Source organism: Heloderma suspectum, chromosome 5 (assembly GCF_057233095.1).
Source record: "Heloderma suspectum isolate Gila_16-S chromosome 5, 16-S_ref, whole genome shotgun sequence".
NCBI classification, from domain to species: Eukaryota; Metazoa; Chordata; class Lepidosauria; order Squamata; family Helodermatidae; genus Heloderma; species Heloderma suspectum.
Window position 1 is genome coordinate 125,980,013 of NC_139462.1, and position 19,693 is coordinate 125,999,705.

Genomic DNA, 19,693 nt, shown 5'->3' on the forward strand with positions numbered 1-19,693 from the left:
GAAGCCTTTCAAACTAGAGGAGACACTGCCACCTTCCCTTCCACAGTCTGCTCGTTGTTTTGCTTTCCCTTCTCTCCCTACCTTTCTACTCTTACATGCCCACTGCTGGGAGCTTGCATGCAAAGAAAGTTTGAAGAGGGTGGGGGAAGGGCAGGAAATACCTGCGGAATACTGCTATTTCATACAGCATCCAATTTTACTGCTTCAGACTGGAACTTCTGGGTTCTACAGAAGCTTAATGGGTTCAGCAAAGTGAAGGATTTAATTAGGCTGAATCTACACATAGCAGTTTTACCGTGATCATACTGCAGTGATAACTCTTGATGCACGTGACACCAGTGGGCACCAATAGTTATCTCTGCAGTATGATCACAGTCAAACTGCTACGTGTAGATTCAGCCTTACTCTCCACAAACTTCTTTTCCCTCCTCCACCTTTAATTTCTCCCACGTAACTGCAGGCAGCAGATTATATCAAAAGCAGGGCTAGGATGGTATGACATGTTCTGGGAAGTGCTGGGGAGGCTGTGTACAGAGTGCCTCATCGCACTGCCATAGGAACAGAGGAAGCTGCCTTATACTGAGTCAGTCCCTGGGTCCCTCTAGCCCAGTACGGCTGACACTGACTGGCAGCAGCGGCTCTCCAGGGTTTCCAGCAGGAGTTTTCCCTGCCCTACCTGGAGATACCAGGAATTGAACCTGGGGCCTTCTGCATGCAAACCATGTACTCAACCACTGAGCTATGCCCGTACGCTGGTGAGGCTTAATAAGTTTTACTGTTTAAAAAAAGCAACAACAACAAAATGCCGTCAGCCACCTCAGCTCATAAAGTTAATTAAGGTATGTACAACCCTCACACACCCTCCGCCCCAATTCCTATGAAGTGCTGTCCATCTGAAAAGAGCTACTTGGCTTGGGGAATTATCTCTCCTCACCGCTACTTCCAGTTGCCATTTTTCTTTTCCTCTTGTTCCCTCCCTTACCCTTTCTCCTCTTTATTCCATCCAGAACAAGTGTTGGTGAATTCTCAAGAGGGGAGGGTGGTAGGTAAGAGGCGTTCTGAACGGTATTCGACTTTATACAAACAGACAGGAGAATTTATTTTTCTCCTTCTCCTCCTCATCCAACTCTTTGGGAGAAGTCTGTTCATGTGGTTGCAGAGGAAAGAATCTGGCGATATTTTGTTTGTCAGTTGCCATTATCCAGCAATGGAATGACAAGTTGTATTTAAAGCAGGAGTGAATTGTGTGTGCGCGTGTGTGTGTGGGGAATATATACTGTTCATTTATACAATCTATATATGCCTACTCAGTTCCATTATGTTCAATGGGGCTTACTCCCAGGAAAACATGCGTAAGACTGCAGCACAACTTATTTTTTGCAGCCTGCTCTTCTGCATATTTACTCAGAAGTAAGTCCTGAGTTGTGAGCATGACACTGCAGGTTTGGTGTACTGCCCACCCCACCCCACCGCCTTGGCTGCCCTTTCCGCTCAATCCTGTTGGATGAATGCAAGCCGAGCTGGAGGCTCTGGGGAAATCCGTTGAGCTCCCAAAGGGCCGGATTTCCTCGCAATGGACACACACGTGGGTATATACCAGGGGTGAGCAACATGCAGCCCCACCACCCCCTGCCGTCCCCCCAAATTTTAAAAAAAGAATATTTACAAAACAAAAACAAAATGGCATCTGGAGTGGCCATTTTGAAGCTTTTTAGCCCTTTGAATGGCCAAAATAAGCTAATTTTGACTCCTTGGGCACTTCCACTTGTAACCCTCCCATGTTTTCCCATCCTTTTTTCATCTTTTTCCTTACTGCAGAAAATCCGTTAAGGAAAAAAAGATGGCATTGCTGTCCTGCCCCTTCTGGGTGGTAGTGCTGGGAGCCCTCTGACTGGAAGCCACCTTTGAACGGCGCAGCAGCTGGTGGGAGCCAGACTGGGCTGGGCACTCACTTGCTTCCTGCAAGCTCAGACATGAGCTCTTTCCTTCCCGCCTCCCCCAATATGAGCAGCAGCAAAGGACTCGGGGCAGCTTCCTGCTTAGCAGTCCTCCTGCCCCCCAGCTGTTCCTTCCCTCAAGGCTCTAAACTGAGGATGTTCCCCCGCCCGCCACTGTAGAGGGCTGAGTGGGCTGAATGAGAGAACTGCTCAAGGGGTAGGGGGTGAATACCCCCTCCCCCAGTGCTTTTCTGTGAGCAAATGGAAAATATCTGGCTACCACTGTCCTGCAGCCACAGAACCACCACTGCCATGTGATTTGCTGGTGTCCTTCACCGCAGTGTATTAAGGGAACGGTTAAAAGAAGTGGCCAGCAGATGCCTCCCCACTCCTCTTCACCAGCATAATTAAGAAGCCTTTCCTCTTTCATGTGTTGGGGCAATGTGGTATCCCACTCACACAGTGGCACTCTTTTTTTCCATCTCCTAGGGGCGGCCATGTGCAACTTGTGGATGGCACGGATCTGAGCTACGTGGAAGACGGGACACCCTGTGGGCCCAGCATGCTGTGTCTTGATCGCAAATGCCTCCCTGTGTCTGCCTTTAACTTCAGCACCTGCCCAGGCAGCTGGGGTGGCCAGATCTGCTTTGACCACGGGGTAAAACTTGCAAGTGTGGTGCCACTCTTTGCACTGCCATTGAACTGCAAGCATGGCGACGTGGCACTTGGTGAATGTCTTGCTTTTAGCATGTATGTAGGAGTATGACCTACACAAATGCAAACGCTGAATCATCTACTTTGGTTTCCTTGGCTTTATTTTCCTCGTGGGAAAGCTGGGTTTGGGGAGGTGTTTTCTTTAGACCTTTCAGATGTTAGCAAGCAATTAAGGTTCACAGAAGTACATCATGACCCAGTCCATATGTTTCATATATTAATTATATGCCATTAATTATATGCATATTATCTGATGCCAAAAACAAAATTGATGGACACATTGAATTTATTCCACAATAGTCTCATTCAAATATAGTCACTCCCCAGGCTAAAAGGGCTAGAAAACTATGTTTTGTGACAGTTTCTATTCCTGGAGATGGTAAGTAATTTTTGAAATCCCATCTTGTAATGGTATCTATACCACCATAGGGGAAATCAACTTGCTTCTTTTTAAAACAGCCCAAGTGGGAATTTTTCAGATTCTGACAAGACATCACAGGAATGTCTTCAGGGACCATGCATGCTGTTCCTTGGTTACAGGTCTGCAGCAATGAGGGCCAATGCATCTGCTTTCCCGACTGGACAGGAAAAGATTGCAGCGTCTATGACCCTATCCCAGAGCCAAAGCCTACAGGGGAGACAGAAAAGTACAAGGGTAAGTTTGCAGAATGAGGCTCTCTTGGAAATGGCTAGAGCCTCATCACACGTAAGTACAAACCAGTATGAGCAGGCTGGGCTGGGCTGGGCTGGGATGCCCCAGCTTTCAATATGGTAGCCTCTTAGCAGAGACCTTCCTCTGTCTTCCCAGTGAAGATCCTTCAGTTCAGTCTGTTGTCAGCTCTCAAATGTTCTGTCTGGGTTATGACAATCTCTGAAGTAATGAGGAAGGGAGGGAGAAATGCTCCAATTGTATAGCTCCCTTCCTTGGAAACTTCACCAAATCTTACACTCTTATACTCAAGTTCCCTGTAGGGTTGGGGAAAACTGATTACCTATCGTGAGATTATTGTCATCTATTTCTCTGGCTCTGTTTTGGACACAACAAAATTCCTTTCTCTCGCAATTATTTCTGGGAGACTGTCCAAGAATTACACAGCTCCAGCTGTTTAGAAACACCCCCTTTTTCTGGTTGCCAATCTAAATGAGCGGTTTAAAGCCAGGAGTTCTTATACCCACAATAATGCTTATGTCTGGATTTAGGAACGTAGGAAGCTGGCCTATACTGAGTCAGACCCTTGGTCCATTTAGCCCAGTATTGTCAACACTGACTGGCAGCGGCTTTCAAGGATTTCAGGCCGGATTCTTTCCTTGCCCTACCTGGAGAAGCTGGGGATCGAACCTGGGACCTTCTGCATGCAGAACATGTGCTCTGTCACACTGAGCTATGGCCCCTCCAATTCTTTCTCTCACCAGATCAGGCTGCTAATGGAGGTGACAGCCATTGCAGTGTAAATTCAATACACAGATTGTTGAGCCGCCCTTTACAGTTTTTGTCCTCTGTTCCTCCATAGGTCCCAGTGGCACCAACATCATTATTGGCTCCATCGCTGGAGCTATCCTGGTGGCTGCTATTGTCCTTGGCGGCACTGGATGGGGATTTAAGTAAGCAGCGTCAACATGCGCATGCTGCGCCTCCCAATTTGCTGTGCCCTTGTGCTGTGCTGCTTGGAGGCGCTCTCTTCTCTTGCATGCTGTGCTCCAGTGCCCTTTGCAGTGAGCCTCTGCACCACCTACACTCAGCTCTGGGGAAGAGGCAGCTGACTCAAGGCACAGCCCCAAGTTCAGCTTTTGCAGTTTTCTCTCAGGTTGGATACATGCAACCATGGTTTTCAGATGGCTATAGAAGTTGTCATGCAAACACACTTGCCAGCTTGTTTCCATGATGCATAGATGCTTGCCATGTTTCCGTAGGCACATCCCGAGGGATTCCTAAAGCCTCATTGTTTGGGACAGTCCAGTTAAATGCCTGGATTGGGGACAGGGAGCAATCTTGCCTGATGGGTTGATGCCCTGTGGCCAGTTCCCTCTTCCTTCTCTACAGAGCCCTTAGTGGGAAAAAGAGGGCCAGAGGAGTGGTTGAGAGCTTGGCTGGGTTTTTTTCTCAAGGGCCCTGGTCCTTCTCAACAGTTTCAGGAAATGGCCATGAATGGGTGGGGAGGGATGGTGAGGGCGGGAGGTGAAGGCAGGAGGTGAGGGCGGGAGGTGGGCACCTGGTGGACTTCTTGCCATGAAGTGAGGCACCAGCCGGTGGTCTGCATCCACCCCCGGACAGCCTGCAGTTGCCTGTGGCTGGGAAGTGTGGGAAGCCTGGGCTGCCCAGCGGAGGGAGGCACCAGCAGGAGCTAGGGATGTACGAAACTGGCTTACCTTTTTGCGGATTCTGTTCATGGTGGGTGGGGGGAGGCATTCTGTCCCTCCCCCTGGAATCCTTGACGGCGGGGGGAGGCGATCCGGTCCTCCCCCCCGGAATCCTCAACAGCTGGCTCTGCTCCGTGGCGGCTCCGCGGAGCAGCCGGCCAGGTCAGGGCCATCCGCAGCCAGATTTCCGGTTGCAGTGGCTGCTGGGTAAAAAAAACATAAAATCGGTGTACACAAATGGTGGCAGCTACGGCCGCCACCATTTGCATTCCTTATTTTTCATCTTAGTCTACGTAGTGGGCGCTATTTGCGTCCCTTTTTGATTCGCCGTAATAGTCTACGTAAATATTTACACAGACTAAGCGAAAGATAAGAAACGCAAATGGCGGCGGCCGTAGCCGCCACCATTTGCGTACGCGTTTTTTTTTTTAACCGGGGTGTGATAGGCTACGTAAGTCTTTACGTAGCCTATCACGTCTCTGTAAAAAAAAAAAAAAAAACCCAAACGACCAGACTGCAAATGGCGGCGGCGGCAGCCGGTCGGAAGACCAGCTGCTGGAGCCGCTGCCGCCCGGAACATCCGCCCCAGGTAAGTCTCGTCCCGGGGGGGATCCGCAGGGTGGCGGCAGGCCGTTCCGCCACAGATTTCGGGGGGCCGAGTGCACTGGCATTTGGCCTCACCGAGATCCGTAGCGGAATTCTCTGACATCCCTAGCAGGGGCTAGGGATGTCAGACAATTCCGCCACGGATCTTGGTGAGGCCAAATGCCAGTGCATTCGGCCCCCCGAAATCTGTGGCGGAATGGCCTGCCACACCCCCGCCCCCCCGCGGATCCCCCCCCGGGACAAGACTTACCTGGGGCGGATGTTTCGGGCGGCGGCAGCTCCAGTGGCGGCGGCGGCTGGTCTTCTGACTGGCTGCTGCTGCCACCATTTACAGTCTGTGTTTTTTTCTTTTTTTTCCCCCATAGACGTGATAGGCTACGTAAAGATTTATGTAGCCTATCACATCTGGGTTAAAAAAAAAGTGTATGCAAATGGCAGCGGCTACAGCCACCGCCATTTGAGTTCCTTATTTTTCGCCATCTTAATCTAGTAAATATTAGTAAATTAGTATTAGTATTCGTAAATATTTACTGATATTTACTAATATTAGTATTAGTAAATATTTATGTAGACTAAGACAAGACAAGAAAGGGGAACGCAAAAAGCGCCCAATATGCTATTTGCGTTCCCCTTTCTTTTCTTTGTCTTAGTCTACGTAAATATTTATGTAGACTAAGATGGCGAAAAATAAGGAACTCAAATGGCGGTGGCTGTAGCCGCCGCCATTTGCGTACGTGTTTTTTTTTTTTTTTTACCCAGAGCCCTCAGCGGCCGGAAATCTGGCTGTGGACAGCCCTGGCCTGGGCCTGGCTGGCTGCTCCGCGGAGCTGCCGCGGAGCACAGCCAGCCATCAAGGATTCCGGGGGGGAGGACCGGATCGCCTCCCCCCCACCATGAACAGAATCCGTGAAAAGGTAAGTGACTTTCGTACATCCCTAGCAGGGGCCCCTTGCAAGGAGACATCTTTGGCTCCACCTCCTGCCCAGGTATGGCTACTGCAGCCAATCTTTGGGGGCTCTCCACAGGTCTATTTTTAAGCCCACTTGTCAGGTTTACTCTTTGCCCCAGCCCATATTGCATCATGGTGCATGTTGTGTAGACTGAAGGCGCCCTTTTGTGGTGACAGCCAGTATTTACAATGTTTGTAGAGAGGGCGGGGAGAACGAACATGGAGTACATAGGATTTGTTTTGATGTGGAAAATCCCAACTCTTGCCACATGTGGACATATTGGAAGAAAAAGTTCACTATGAAGGATGTATTAACATTGTTTCGGGATGACACTGCTGCCAGTAAAAGTAGTATACAAAATGGGTCTTAGGATACTTCTAAATGGGATCTGTGACTGTGGCAGGAAACTCAGGAGGAAGTCGCTCATTGACTGATACTTCCAGTTGCAGGGGTTCAGTGCTGCTGTTGCAGTTCTGATGTGAAAGTAGCTTGCCCTCCTGTGCCAGTTCAGCCCTTCTGGCTGGACTTGCAGCAGTTGAAACACAGCCCCTCCTCCTGCTTGGACATGTGGTCTGTGAGTGATTGACAGGCTGTGGTTGGTGGGGGGGGGGAGTTTAAAAGTGCTCTCATTTTGTGTTGCTTTCAGTTGGGGCACAAGTATCCCCTTTTCCTGCTCTCAGCATCTCTCTCCTTTAATGAACTGGACTTCAGCTTCACCCAGGTGATCTGGCTGCACATTACTGTGGGGGAAGTTTGAGGTCCAACAACCCTGTCGTTTTGCTTTGGGCAGAGGTGTCATTTGATACTGGATCATGTAAACATGGCCTTTATAGACCACACTGTCCACTTAGGGGGTGGGGATGTTTGGAGGGTGGCCGTTATTCAGCATAGGTGGGAAGAGCAAAGGCAGCATTGAGGAGGAGGGCAGCCGCAGTTGCAGACTGGCTGGAAGAGACTCACTGTTTGAGGTTCTGCATGACTGACACTTGCATGGATGAAGAAAGAGTGTCTGAAAGGACAGCCGCATGAATCCAAAACTGGTGGCAGTGGGGATGCTGGCGTGGAGGTGGGGTGGGGGACAAGAGAGTTCTGAAATCTAGGACAGGTGCCATTCTCTAGGCGACTCAGCGAGTAGTGAAGGCATGAGCTGCAGGAACTGGCTTCTACAAAAGGAATGGTGCCCCACTCGACCCCCCCCCCCCAAGATCCCCTCCCACAGAATTCATTGCTGGCATTGGATGCTATATGTGCCCATCTGTCTTCACGACTGCTTTGGAAAACAAGACGCACCAGGCCCTGCTGCACTGCTGTTCTGGATGCTGGAAGGAGAGGGAAGTTTGGGGCATGGAGGGAGGGAAGGTGTTACAGGGCCCTTCCGTTTCTAGCAACTAGAGCTGACCACCTTCTTTCCAGGCCTGCAACTTTTTCTCTGAAGTATCTTCAGGTCTCACCCCAGATTATCCCCTTCAGGCATTTGGAGTTCTATTGTTTTAGGGACTTCTTAAAAAGTGCAAATATACCATGAGCTGATCAAAATGCACTTCAAGGGAAGGGTTGCTTGCAAAATTTGGATTCTTTCCTTTCAAGTTTATTTTTGCAATCTGTTGGGGAATGGCAGGCTGGGACAGCTACAACTATGAGGTGAAGGTGGTGAGAGGAAGCAACCAGGGCAGAGTAGCAGAAGCCCAGGATCAGAAAGGGAGGAATAAGGAAAATATAGAACCTTTGCTGTGTGGGAAATCCTGTCTTCCTAATCTACTGCCAACTTCTACCAGATACCCTTGATTTTCTACACATTTAGAATGCACATATAATTGCTCATGTATCAATGAAGGCTAGAACCTTGCTTTAAAAAAAAAGACGAAGCTCATACTCAACGTATCCAGTAGAAATGCAATACATAGAGTAGGAATTTGAGGCTGTTGTGCCATGGAGACTAGTATGCAGCAGTGAAGGTCCAGGTGAAGCTGCTCCTACTATCTTGGCATTTCCAGCACCCCTTTTAAGTTCTGGCAGGAGCCATGTCATCCAAGAGCACTCCCCAAGAATGGCACCGAGAGTATCTTGTGCTGGACGGTAAGAAGAAGTTGCATGCATGGCTGGGTTTTGCACTTACCGACCATGGCATGTGGCACGAAGACTGGAAGCAGTTAGGCCAAGATGCACCCATCTGACATTACCTGCTAACCCCTTCGCCCTCTCTCTTTCCTTCTCTTTCCTCGGCCTGCAAAGGAACATTCGCAGAGGAAGGTACGACCCAGCTCAGCAGGGCGTGTAGCACCTCCCTGCACTCCCCCCCCCTCATCACCCACCGCCTCCATCCCACCCTCCTCATCACCTTCACCCTGCACTCGCTGCTTGGAATGATCTTGTGAGCAGCAGGGCCAGATCTCCTGTGGATCTCCTCCTCCTCTCAGCACAGAGGCTCTCATCTTTGCCATCGCTTCTTCCGTGTGTCCGTCAGCAGCACTTTGTTCTCCACTTCTTCAGTCACTGGTGTGTATGTGTGGGAGAGGATGCTTGCACACCTGCCCTGTCTTCTGCTCATACCTCGGTGCACGACTGCTTGCTCTCTGGGTAGTTCCACCCATGCTCCTAGGGTATATGTGCTACACCTGATGGTATATGAGAGCCAGGGCACGTGTCTCCCCCTGCTCTTAGGCGCGTGCGCACACACACGAAACATCTTGTTTGAACTCACGTGCAAGCCACAAATGCTGCACAGCACAATCAAAAGTATTTCCCTGTTCCTTCTAATCAAAAGCAGCCGTGAGGTGCTTCCTGCTGAGGGTTTTATTTTGCAATCACCCTGCTTCATTCACGGAATTTATAGGGGGTCCAGATGTTGTTTTCCATTTGTAAACCTCCCCCATGATTTCCCCAGGCTGCCTGTCAGGGTGCACTGATGATGTCACCTGGATCCCCCTAAAAGGCCACGGCCTTGCAATTTGGTGCAACTTGAGTACCTGGACAGAAGTAACTACTGAGGTCACTTTTATGGCGGCACCCCCTACCTCATTCTTGGAATTTTAGCTCTGGGGCGGGGGGAGAGACATCATCATCTTTCACTGGCAACTCCCTGATGTTTTCCCACCACTACTTCTGGCTTGCCACAGAAAATAAATTAAGGGAAAAAGGCTGAACAGCTGGAAGCCCCCTAAATCAGTTTTCCCCACCCTGGTGCCCTCCAGACATGTTGGACTACAACTCCCATCATTCCAGCCAGTATGACCATTTATTATGCTAGCTGGAGATTATCAAGATTGTAGTCCAACACATCCGGAGGCCACCAGGGTAGAGAGCCCTCCGTCTGGAAGCACCCTGAGCACAGGTGGTTGCTCTGGACTCCATGACGTCAGACTGCAAGTGGGGACTGATGAGTCAGAGTCCGCAGCACCAAAAGACCTCCCTGCACACACAAAATTAGGTCTGGCCCTCCGGGGTCCCCCAGCCAGCTGCGCCCCTCCCCCCGGCTGCCAGCGCCCTGGGGGTTTTCCAGCCTCACGCGTGTGTTCTCCCCTGCCCTTAAAAGGCTGAGATGCCCCTGCTCTGAAGGCTGGGGCGCTGGCAGCAAGAGCTGGAAGCTGCCATGTGCTGGTATGTTTGGTGTTTTGGCTCCGCCCACCACTGGGATGCAGCCCCCGAGAGCTCCTCCGAAATTGAGTTCAGCTCGCAGGCCCACAGAGGTCCCCCAGCCCTGCACTAGGTGCCAGGTAGGCAGCTTGGCTAGAACTGTCAGCGAGTTGGGCCAGTTCCATATGTGCATGCAGAGGGGGCTTGCTGGGCTACAGGGGAGTATTTGATCAGGTGACTCAACGACCCCGATCAGCAGTTCGTAAGAACCAGGCCTTGTGTTGTAGTATTGCAAGGGTTGACGGTTACCATCACAAATATTCCTGACCTGGCAAAAAGGCAATTTTGAACCTTGTTAACATGCCACAGAAAAGTGAGCAGAAGCCACTGAGACACACCAGCAGGCTTCCCTGGGATTAGCATGAGATGATCTTTACCATGTGAACATGTGCACAAGTTCTTGCAGCTGCTCACTCAAGAGGATTCGTCTTTCTGAAGACCTTGGGCCTGCCACCATGCTAAAGCTGGCAAAGGAGGTCTGTCCCTGCTGTATGCTATGAGGCGGATGCACACGCGTGCTTGTCTTTTGTTATCTGTGTGTGCATTGCATATTATGTCTGTGAATGTGACCTGGCCACACACCGCCCGGCCCACTCCCTTGACATTCCTCCCATTTCATGGCTTCGTTGTTCCTTGAAAGTTTAAAAGAGCCAGGGGTTTAGAGGCTAGAGATTGTCTCCTGCAGGTGATGACCCATTTAGAGTCATCACACACACATATTATAGATGGAACAAGGTATTCACATAATTAAGTGCTTTTTACCTCAGCATGGTAAAAAGTAAGATGATCCTTAAAAACAACAACAACAACCCTAAAAACACATCCTTTTCTAGGTTGTAGTAACATGACTTCTGTTTCTCTTGCTCTGGTGCCATCCTGGAACATGTCAAGCAGTAAAAAGAGGAAAATTCCTCTCGGCATGTGTTAAGTTCATTTCACAGCATAATGAAAGTTCTCACCACATGTATTAGATTAGGACGAGGTATTCCACTTCAGGGGTATGTTTTTCAGGAAATCTTGAATGTTGGCATCTCTCTTTAAAGAACTTGTGTGGTAGTAACTTGTAGCCAAACTACATTTTTAATAAACCGTTTTTTACTCCGTAGATAATGAAGAGATGCTGCCACTTGCCATGAATAGAGTTGCTACCATTTCACTGTGCAGGACTCCTGTGCTAGGCAGAAATTCAACAGGTGAAGGTTTCCTCAGCATGGAGATGTGGAGTGACGAAGCTGCACTTGCTGAATTTCTGCCTACCGTGTAGCCATGAAAGGTACAGGAGCAGAACCATCCAAGACATTTTGATGCCTGAGGCAGAACAGCTGCCTTGAGTGCCAATTTCCTTGGTAGAAAGGCAGGTGCAAATCAAAGACCTATCTCTTCCTCCCCCCCCCCCCACTTAAGGTGCATAGTACCCAACGCTGGGGTTATTTTGGCACCTGAAGCAGAAAAGCCCATAAACTTCTCTTCCCTGGCTGTAAAAACACAAAAATAATAAATAAAATAACTAACTTGCTGGCTTTTCATGACACTCAAATTCAGCTGCCTAAGATGGCCACCTCTCTCTGCCTAATGGTAGGTCTCTGGCCTTGCCTGAGAGCAAGGCGGGGTGGGGCAGGCCTGCCTTTTCTATGAGCTGTCCTGATCTCAGCAGAAAGGGAGGAACGTATGGAAAGAGGCCACTCCATGAAGTACAGAGGACTCAGGCCATTTGGGGGTTTAAATACACTTTCCCCCTGGTGTGTGAAGGGACTGGACATCAGATTATGTTACTTTTTTTTATCATGCTAACAAGTTTTCAGTATATAATTTTCTTCAAGTACTCCCAGTGTATACTTCCATGATTTCATACTGTAACTGGTGTTTTTAGCGTACTGCACAATAACTTAATGCTAAAACTAGCATTTTGACAATTTCAAACTTCGGTGTACACTAAGGGAGGAGTGAAGTCCAATTCCCAAGCAACAGCTTTGCACACAGCTATACTTAACAGATACAAAACCAATAAATAATCTGAAACAAAGATTGAACTAATGTTTCAAAGACTGTATCTGAAATTCAGCTTTAAATTCAGCTTGTAAAGGTGCATCTGAAGACTTCTGGTTGAATTGCAAGACAATGTCAAGGGAAGTGAATCTACCCAGCTTGACGAGAAAGGCTAGGGCAATGCCAGGGCCTGCGTGCAATGCATCCGGGAGGCTCCAGGTTGGGAGAGGCTGGCCAGAGGGGCCACCTGTTCTGGCAGTGCTCTTCAGAAGACCCAGGCCCAGTGTGCCCATGGCACCCTCATGCACCAGCCCTGTCCCACAGCATCAAACCAATGAAACCGATGGTGTCACCCAGACTCCAGTGTGGAGCACGCAGAGAGGAGATGCCTAACAGACTGGTGGGTTTAGAGGGTAAATGCCTCCAGGGGCCTCAAAGATGTCCCCACAGATGAGGTAGTGGGATGCTTCTGGCTCTTTTAATCCTACCTGGGCATCATCGCAGCTGCTTCCATCTTGCATTCCTTTTGCCATGAATGCACTGCAACTAAACTGTCTCCTTGGTTCTGTGTTACAGGTCAGGAGGGGCTTAGGCCCAAGCCACAGCCCTGATCACTGTGCTGCGGGGTCTGTATTGTCACCATAGGGTGGGGAGGAAGCGAAATGCACCCTCTCATCCTCTTCCTGGTTGGCAAATAGCCCACATCCTGACCTACCAAGTCTTCCGCTGCCTCCTGGATGGACATGGGCAAACGAGGCCCCCTCTCCTGGAGGGCAGCCTGCACTGCACTGTCCTGCTTGGCCACACATGGTGGGAGGAGACCCTGCGGAGGGCCGCAGGCTGCTTTCTGTCTCACCAGGTGCACCGTGTTGTCTCCTCGTGGCCTTTCCTGGGGGGAAGCTCCCTCCACCCTCACAGGCCCACACCCGTGCCTCACTTTGCTAAACTCGCCAAGGAATGTACCATGTTGGATTGACCAAAACCCCACACACAACACAGGGGCACAGCAGTGCTCCACTCTTCAGCTTCTTTGCCTGGAAAACACATTGCCTGCCCTGTGCCTTGGAGTGGATTGAGCATAAGGGGCCATTTGGGGGAGGGGGGGCTCAACTGGACCATGTTTTCTTCAATGTTTTTTTACATGTGCCAGTGCCACTTGTAGTTCTGATATCCTCTATTCCTTTTGTCCCTGGAGAGGAGCATCCTGCAGGAGCAAAAATCTCCTGAGCATGTGAAGTATACCCTTTTAACTTTTGTGTGTGTGTCCACAAATCTAGTCACAGTCGAGAGACAGCGAAGGGAGGAAATGACACGTATTTGTCAACTTGACCCATACCCTTCCTTTTCATACTTCAATTCCCAAAATGTTGTTTTAGGAACTGAATATATTTTCACTGTGCTGCCCTCAAGACTAAATACTAGGGTCAGGGGGCAAAAGTAACCACAGATGGTCATTGCGGAAATGTTCTAAGCCCAATTTGTAGCTGGATGGGACTGAAAATTAGGGAGTGGGGCAATTCTATGCACTCCTATTGCTCTCCCTACCCCAATCCCCCACCACACACACAAAAGGTATTGTATGTATCTTCCTTCTTACACATGATCATTATGTATAATATTGGAAAATGCCCATCTAAAATAATTGCACATCCCAGAATATAACTAGGCAATTTTGCTGCTGTAAGACAACTGACTTTTAGTGGCAAGAGTGGCTTCCTTGAGCATGGCTTCCCTGATATCATGCACATTCCAAGGCCCAAGGAATTATGGGAAATGATGCTAAGGAATTAAAATCAGATGCTTTAAAAAAATCATTGTTAAATTCATTGATAAATTCTGGATTCCCTTTTAAAAGGGAATCTGTAGACAAAGTTGACCTTGCAGTTACCTTTGCAGAGAGTCATACTCTTGTATTAGAAAGTAGTCATATCAGCTATGTAATTCTAAAGCATGTAGCAGGAACAAAATATACCTGTTACTTCATACACACTTTCTCGTACAAGAGCATGAATGATCAAATACAAATAAAAATAATGATGTGCGAATGATACCATTCTCTCCTGGAAATAATGTTCGTTGCATGTGCAAGATATTTGAAGCCGAGCCTATCCCTAAGTATGTGCAGAGATCTGTTTGTTTGCAACTAAAGGCACAATCCTATGCATGTTTATACAGAAACAAGTCCTACAACTCCGAGCATGCCCTAGCCAGCCATGTTGGCTGGGGGATGCTGGGACTTGTAGGACCTTTTTTTTGTCTAAACATGCATAGGATTGTGCCCTAAATAATCCTGTCCCCAACACTCGTGCATCGGATGGTGCTTCCAGACCAGGCTTCCACCTCCCTGCTTCATTCATGGACTTTTACAATGGGTTTAGATGTTGGTGTCTTCCATTAGTAATCCATATTTTCAACCACTTCTTTTGTCTATTTCGTGACCACAGGAAATCTGTTAAGGAAAAAGATGAAATTGTTACACTACACATCCTGAGTGGTAGCATTCTGAAACCACCCTGATGCTAGGAGAGTCCCGATTGTCAAAGGTGTGGTTTCTAAGCTGGTGGTTCTCTGTCTCACGGCCAAACTAGACTTGATGTGGGAACACCCTTAGAGCACATGCCTTTTTTTCACTCTGCAGCTAACAGTAGCTGTGGCTGGTAGGTTAAACCAGGGAAATGGTGTGGGGAGAAGGGTTAACTTCCCTTCCCCCAGGGCTCTGACCCTGATCCAATTCTCTCTCTCTCTCCCCCTCTCCCTCTCCCTCCCTCACACACACACACACACACACACACACACACAGAGGCTGCTTTTAAATGTAAAAAAGCCACCAGGAGATCCAGCCTCCCACATCACATGTAGTTTGGCCCACTCTCATTCTAAATTAAGCATTGTATGGAACTGGCTAGATATCCTTAAATAATGATCCTGTCTTTTCAGCAGTGAGGGAAACTGGCGGTTTGATGGGAGGGCCATAGCTCAGTGGTAGAGCATGTGCTTTGCATGTAGATGGTTCTAGGTTTAATCATTGACACCTCTGGTTAATGGGTTTCAGCGCCAAAATACAGGAGATCTGTGATAGAATCTCTTGACTTTTCCCTTTTTTAAGGTGGATGAAGGAGAGTCCGCTGCCTTAGGAGGCATCCTGTTCCACAATATGAGCTGTTTGACAGTGGAACAGGCTTCCTAGGCAGGGTGGGGGTGGGTGGGTGTCTCCTTTGTTAGAAGTTTTTAAGTCTAGCCAGGATGGCCCCTAGCGGGTATGTTGTGTTAGTGGGTTTCCTGCATTAGCAGGAGATTGAAATAGATGGCCTCTGGGGTCCTTCCCAGTGCTATGATTCTAAAGCAGATGCAGAACCCTGCAGTTCTGATTGGAACAGAGGCACTAGATCTTAATCCCTTTGCCCAAGCACCAATTGTTGCCATTAACCACACTGAGAATGGTGGGAGGATATAGAGCATCTCTTCACCAGCCTAAAATCCCTCATTTAAAACAGGGCTTTCTGCTTCTGTTTTAAATACAGGATCACAACAGACCCCCTTCACATGAGCAGCCTTTTCCCCCTCCCCTTTCCCTCTCTTTCTCCCCCTTATGTTTTCCATATATTTCATTGGTCCCGCTCCTCTTGCGGCTTTTCCTTTTTCACAGAGGGAACTCAAGCAGAACATAAGCAGGGTAATTTGATACCTCATTATCTGCATTCCATTTAAAAATGGAATAAAGATCCTTTAGTGCAGGAGATGCCCTGGAGGTTCACCACATCATCTAAAGGGCCCGCAAACTTCCATGAGGGAGCCACCTCAAGAACGATTAAAGCCCTGTGTGAAGAAGCCCAGAGTCACAATACAGGAATCTGTATGTCTTCAGCTAATAGCAGATGGGGTGAGGGTAGGGATGGCAGAGAATTCCGCCACAGATCTTGGTGAGATCTCCCTGAAATCTGTGGCGGAACGGCCTGCCGCCCCCCGCGGATCCCACCCGGGACGAGACTTACCTGGGACGGATCTTCGTGGCGGCGGCAGCAGCTGGTCTTCCGACCGGCTGCCACCGCCGCCATTTGCAGGGTTTTGTATTTTTTTACAGAGACGTGATAGGCTACGTAAGTTTTTATGTAGCCTAAAATGTCTGGGTAAAAAAAAACCCACAAAAAACGGCGTACGCTGTAGCCGCCGCCATTTGCGTTCCTTATTTTGGGCCGTCTTAGTCTACATAAATATTTACATAGACTAAGATGGCGAAAATAAGGGGAATGCAAATAGACGCTATTTGCGTTCCCCTTATTTTCGCCGTCTTAGTCTACGTAAATATTTATGTAGACTAAGACGGCCCAAAATAAGGAACGCAAATGGCGGTGGCCGTAGCCGCCACCCTTTGCGTATGCGCATTTTTGTTTTTAAAGCCAGACATGATAGGCTACGTAAGTCTTTATGTAGCCTATCACGGCTGACTACAGGGACGCAAACGGCGGCTACGGCCGCTGCCATTTGCATCCCTGCTAGCCAGCGGCCGGATGTCCGGCTGCTGGCAGAGCCAGCCGGCGGCTCCGTGGAATCCCCGCGGAGCGGAGCCAGACAGCCAGGATTCCGGGGGGAGGGACGGAGCACCTCCCCCCCCAGCGGAACCCGGCGCAGCCAGGTAAGGGGATTTTCCTACATCCCTAGGTGAGGGTTAGGTCAGCAAACAGTAGGGAAGGAGGAGTTAAGCACCCCAACTGGCCACTGCTCAGGTCAAAGCAGAGCTATCCAGGGCTGCTTTAAAGTTCAACAGCAGCAAAAAGCTGGAAGATCCATGTTACATTTGGTTTGGCCTTCAGATAGCAAGTCTGGGAACAAGCTTGGCCTGGACAGTCAGCCCATAACATTTTGCCAGGCCCTTCCCCTGTCCGCACCACCCCTGCCCCACCGGCCATACTCAAGCTGGAACAAGTTTTTTGGATCTCATGTTACTACTTCCTTTTTGCCTCTACAAATTTTACTGTTCCAAGTGTCTGTTTCGGTTGCTTGTGAAATTAGGCTGGTTCTGTCTACCTAAGACTCAACAGCAATCACTCCCTGTATAGATGAAGCAGAATTACTAGTCCTTGTTCCAATGCAGAAGGATGTCCTCCTGTGTGAATCACAAAGAAACAGTGGTGGGAGGGGTGTGGGTTCTGGGGGTGTGGGTTGTTTTGTTTTGCTTTGCTTTTTATTCTTACATATCTTTTCAGGTGTAGGTAGGGGTGGACGAAAGTCACTTACCTGTCGTCGAAGGCCGTTCGCGGTGGGGGGGGAGGCGCTTCGCTGGTCCCCCCGCGAAGTTCAGGCCGGGGGGGGAGGCTTCCCGCCTCGCCCGGCCGAAATTCAGGCTGGGGGGGAGGCTTCCCGCCTCGCCCGGCCGAAATTCAGGCCGGGGAGGAGGCGCCTCGCCTCGCCCGGCTGCGAACGCGAAAGTAAAAAAAAAAAAACAACGCCCCCGATAGGCTACGTGACGATTCACGTAGCCTATCATGGCTAGATCTGCAAAGTCAGCCGTGATAGGCTACGTCAATCGTCACGTAGCCTATCACGGGTGACTTTAAAAAAAAAAAAGCGCGTACGCGAATGGCGGCCCCTATAGGGAGCCGCCATTCGCGTTCCTTATTTAGTCGCTGTAGTCTACGTAAATGTTTATGTAGACTACGGCGAAAATAAGGGCAATGCAAATAGCGTTGCCCTTATTTTCGCCGTAGTCTACGTAAACATTTACGTAGACTACAGCGACCAAATAAGGAACGGGAATGGCGGCTCCCTATGGGGGCCGCCATTATCCGTACACTCTTTTTTTTTTTAAAGTCACCCATGATAGGCTACGTGACGATTCACGTAGCCTATCACGGCTGACTTTGTAAATCTAGCCATGATAGGCTACGTGAATCGTCACGTAGCCTATCAGGGGGCGTGTTTTTTTTTCTCCTTTCATTGCAATGGCGGCGGCGGCAGCCGGTCGAAAGACCGGCTGCCGCTCCCGCCTCGCTCGAACACCCGCCGAACCGCCGGCCGGACCAGCCACCGGGAGGGACATTCGGTGAAGGTAAGTCCCGTCCCGGGCGGGGTGCGGGGGGCGGGGGGTGCGGAGGATTTCTCCCCGAAACTTCTTCGGGGGGCCGAACACGTTGGCGCTCGGCCCCCCAAAGTTTCGGGGAGAAATTCTCCGCCATCCCTAGGTGTAGGTAAGAAATATGCTTCCAGTTTTTAGTTGGGAGAAAGTGGGCCTCAGCTATCAGAAGGTTGGGACACATTGGCTTGAAGCTTCCTCAACTTGGTGCCCTCCAGATTTGCTGGACCACAACCAGTGAGAGCCAGTGTGGTGTAGCAGCTGGAGTGTTGGGCTGGGACTCGGAAGATCCAGTCACCAGTCCTCATTCGGCCATGAAGCTCCCCAGGTGACTTTGGGCCAGACCCTGATTCTCAGCCTAGCCTGCCTCCCAGTGCTGCTGTGAGGATAAAATGGAGAGGAGGAGGAGGACCGTGTAAGTTGTGTTGGGCTCCTAGGAGGAAAGGCAGGATATAAATGTAACCCACAAATAAATAAATAAATAAATAAATACCCCATCATCCCCACCCAGCATGGACAACAGCCAAGCTGACCAGGGATGATGGGAATTGTAGTCTAACATTTGGAAAGCAAAAGATTGGGGAAGGCTGGCCTAAAGGGACTTACTGCAGCTGTTCAATATAGCATTTCTCAAATATACCCGATTTATAGTGATAAACAAAGTTGTAGGCCTAACTCTTCTGGGAGAAAATTATAACCCTATTAAGAAGAAATTAGCATCTCAGTCTATGGCTAATAATCCCTTACAGAGAGTTCACTGCAAACATCCTTCCCACCAACAGCTTCAGACAACACACCAGTGGGAACTTGTTTTACTAAGCCTCATGCCTGCGCTACAATCCAGATCCCACCCCTCACATCTCCACTTAAGTAAAGAACAATCAGAAACATAGCTGCATGCTACACATTAAGGGTAACATGTAGTTTGGCCCCCACTTTCTCCAACTGGTAATAACAAGAATATAATTCTAGAATGGGCAGGGAGTGTTGCTGAGGGAGGGAGTTTTCCCCAGGTGCCATTTTCCCAGTCTAAGTTGTCCCTTGAAGTTCTACAATCAGGGCCAGAAATATTGGAACAAGGATAACTATTTTGGCAGTTGGCCTCTGTACACCACCACATTGAAGTTGAAAGGAAACACACCCAGATGGGAGCGAAGTCAGGACTTTCAGCTGTAATGCAAGGGGTTTGACAAAAGTGGGGCACTAACCATTCAGGAAGTACAGCCAGTGGCATACCCCCCCCCCCGTCATTGGTGGTTCATGAGTAATGGAGCAAATGGCTGACAAGCAGCTGCATGGCCAGGTGTGGCCTGTTTCCTGGGTGCCCCATGACCAATCAAGCAGAGAAAAGGCCTGGAGGTGGTTCTGAGTGTTACATTTGCATTTGGTAGCTGTTCACATGCGAGTGAAGGAGGCCATCATTAGGCTGAGGGAACAAA

At 49.3% G+C, this 19,693-nt stretch overlaps 1 protein-coding gene across 6 annotated transcripts in view; it reads left to right on the top strand.

Moving 5' to 3' along the window:
* ADAM11 (ADAM metallopeptidase domain 11) overlaps positions 1 to 12,214 on the top strand; it is a 147,745-nt gene extending 135,531 nt beyond the window's left edge. For 3 of the 6 annotated variants that reach the window (XM_084857197.1, XM_084857195.1, XM_084857196.1), the window contains 4 exons: positions 2,427 to 2,595; positions 3,192 to 3,306; positions 4,163 to 4,253; positions 8,798 to 12,214. In XM_084857197.1, the coding sequence (XP_084713323.1) occupies positions 2,427 to 2,595; positions 3,192 to 3,306; positions 4,163 to 4,253; positions 8,798 to 8,843 (421 nt within the window). In that variant the 3' untranslated portion in view covers positions 8,844 to 12,214. Of the gene's footprint in view, positions 1 to 2,426; positions 2,733 to 3,191; positions 3,307 to 4,162; positions 4,254 to 8,797 lie in introns of those variants that run through there. The other 3 variants (XM_084857194.1, XM_084857198.1, XM_084857199.1) reach the window with 1 other exon arrangement.
* The last annotated feature ends 7,479 nt before the right edge of the window (positions 12,215 to 19,693 follow it).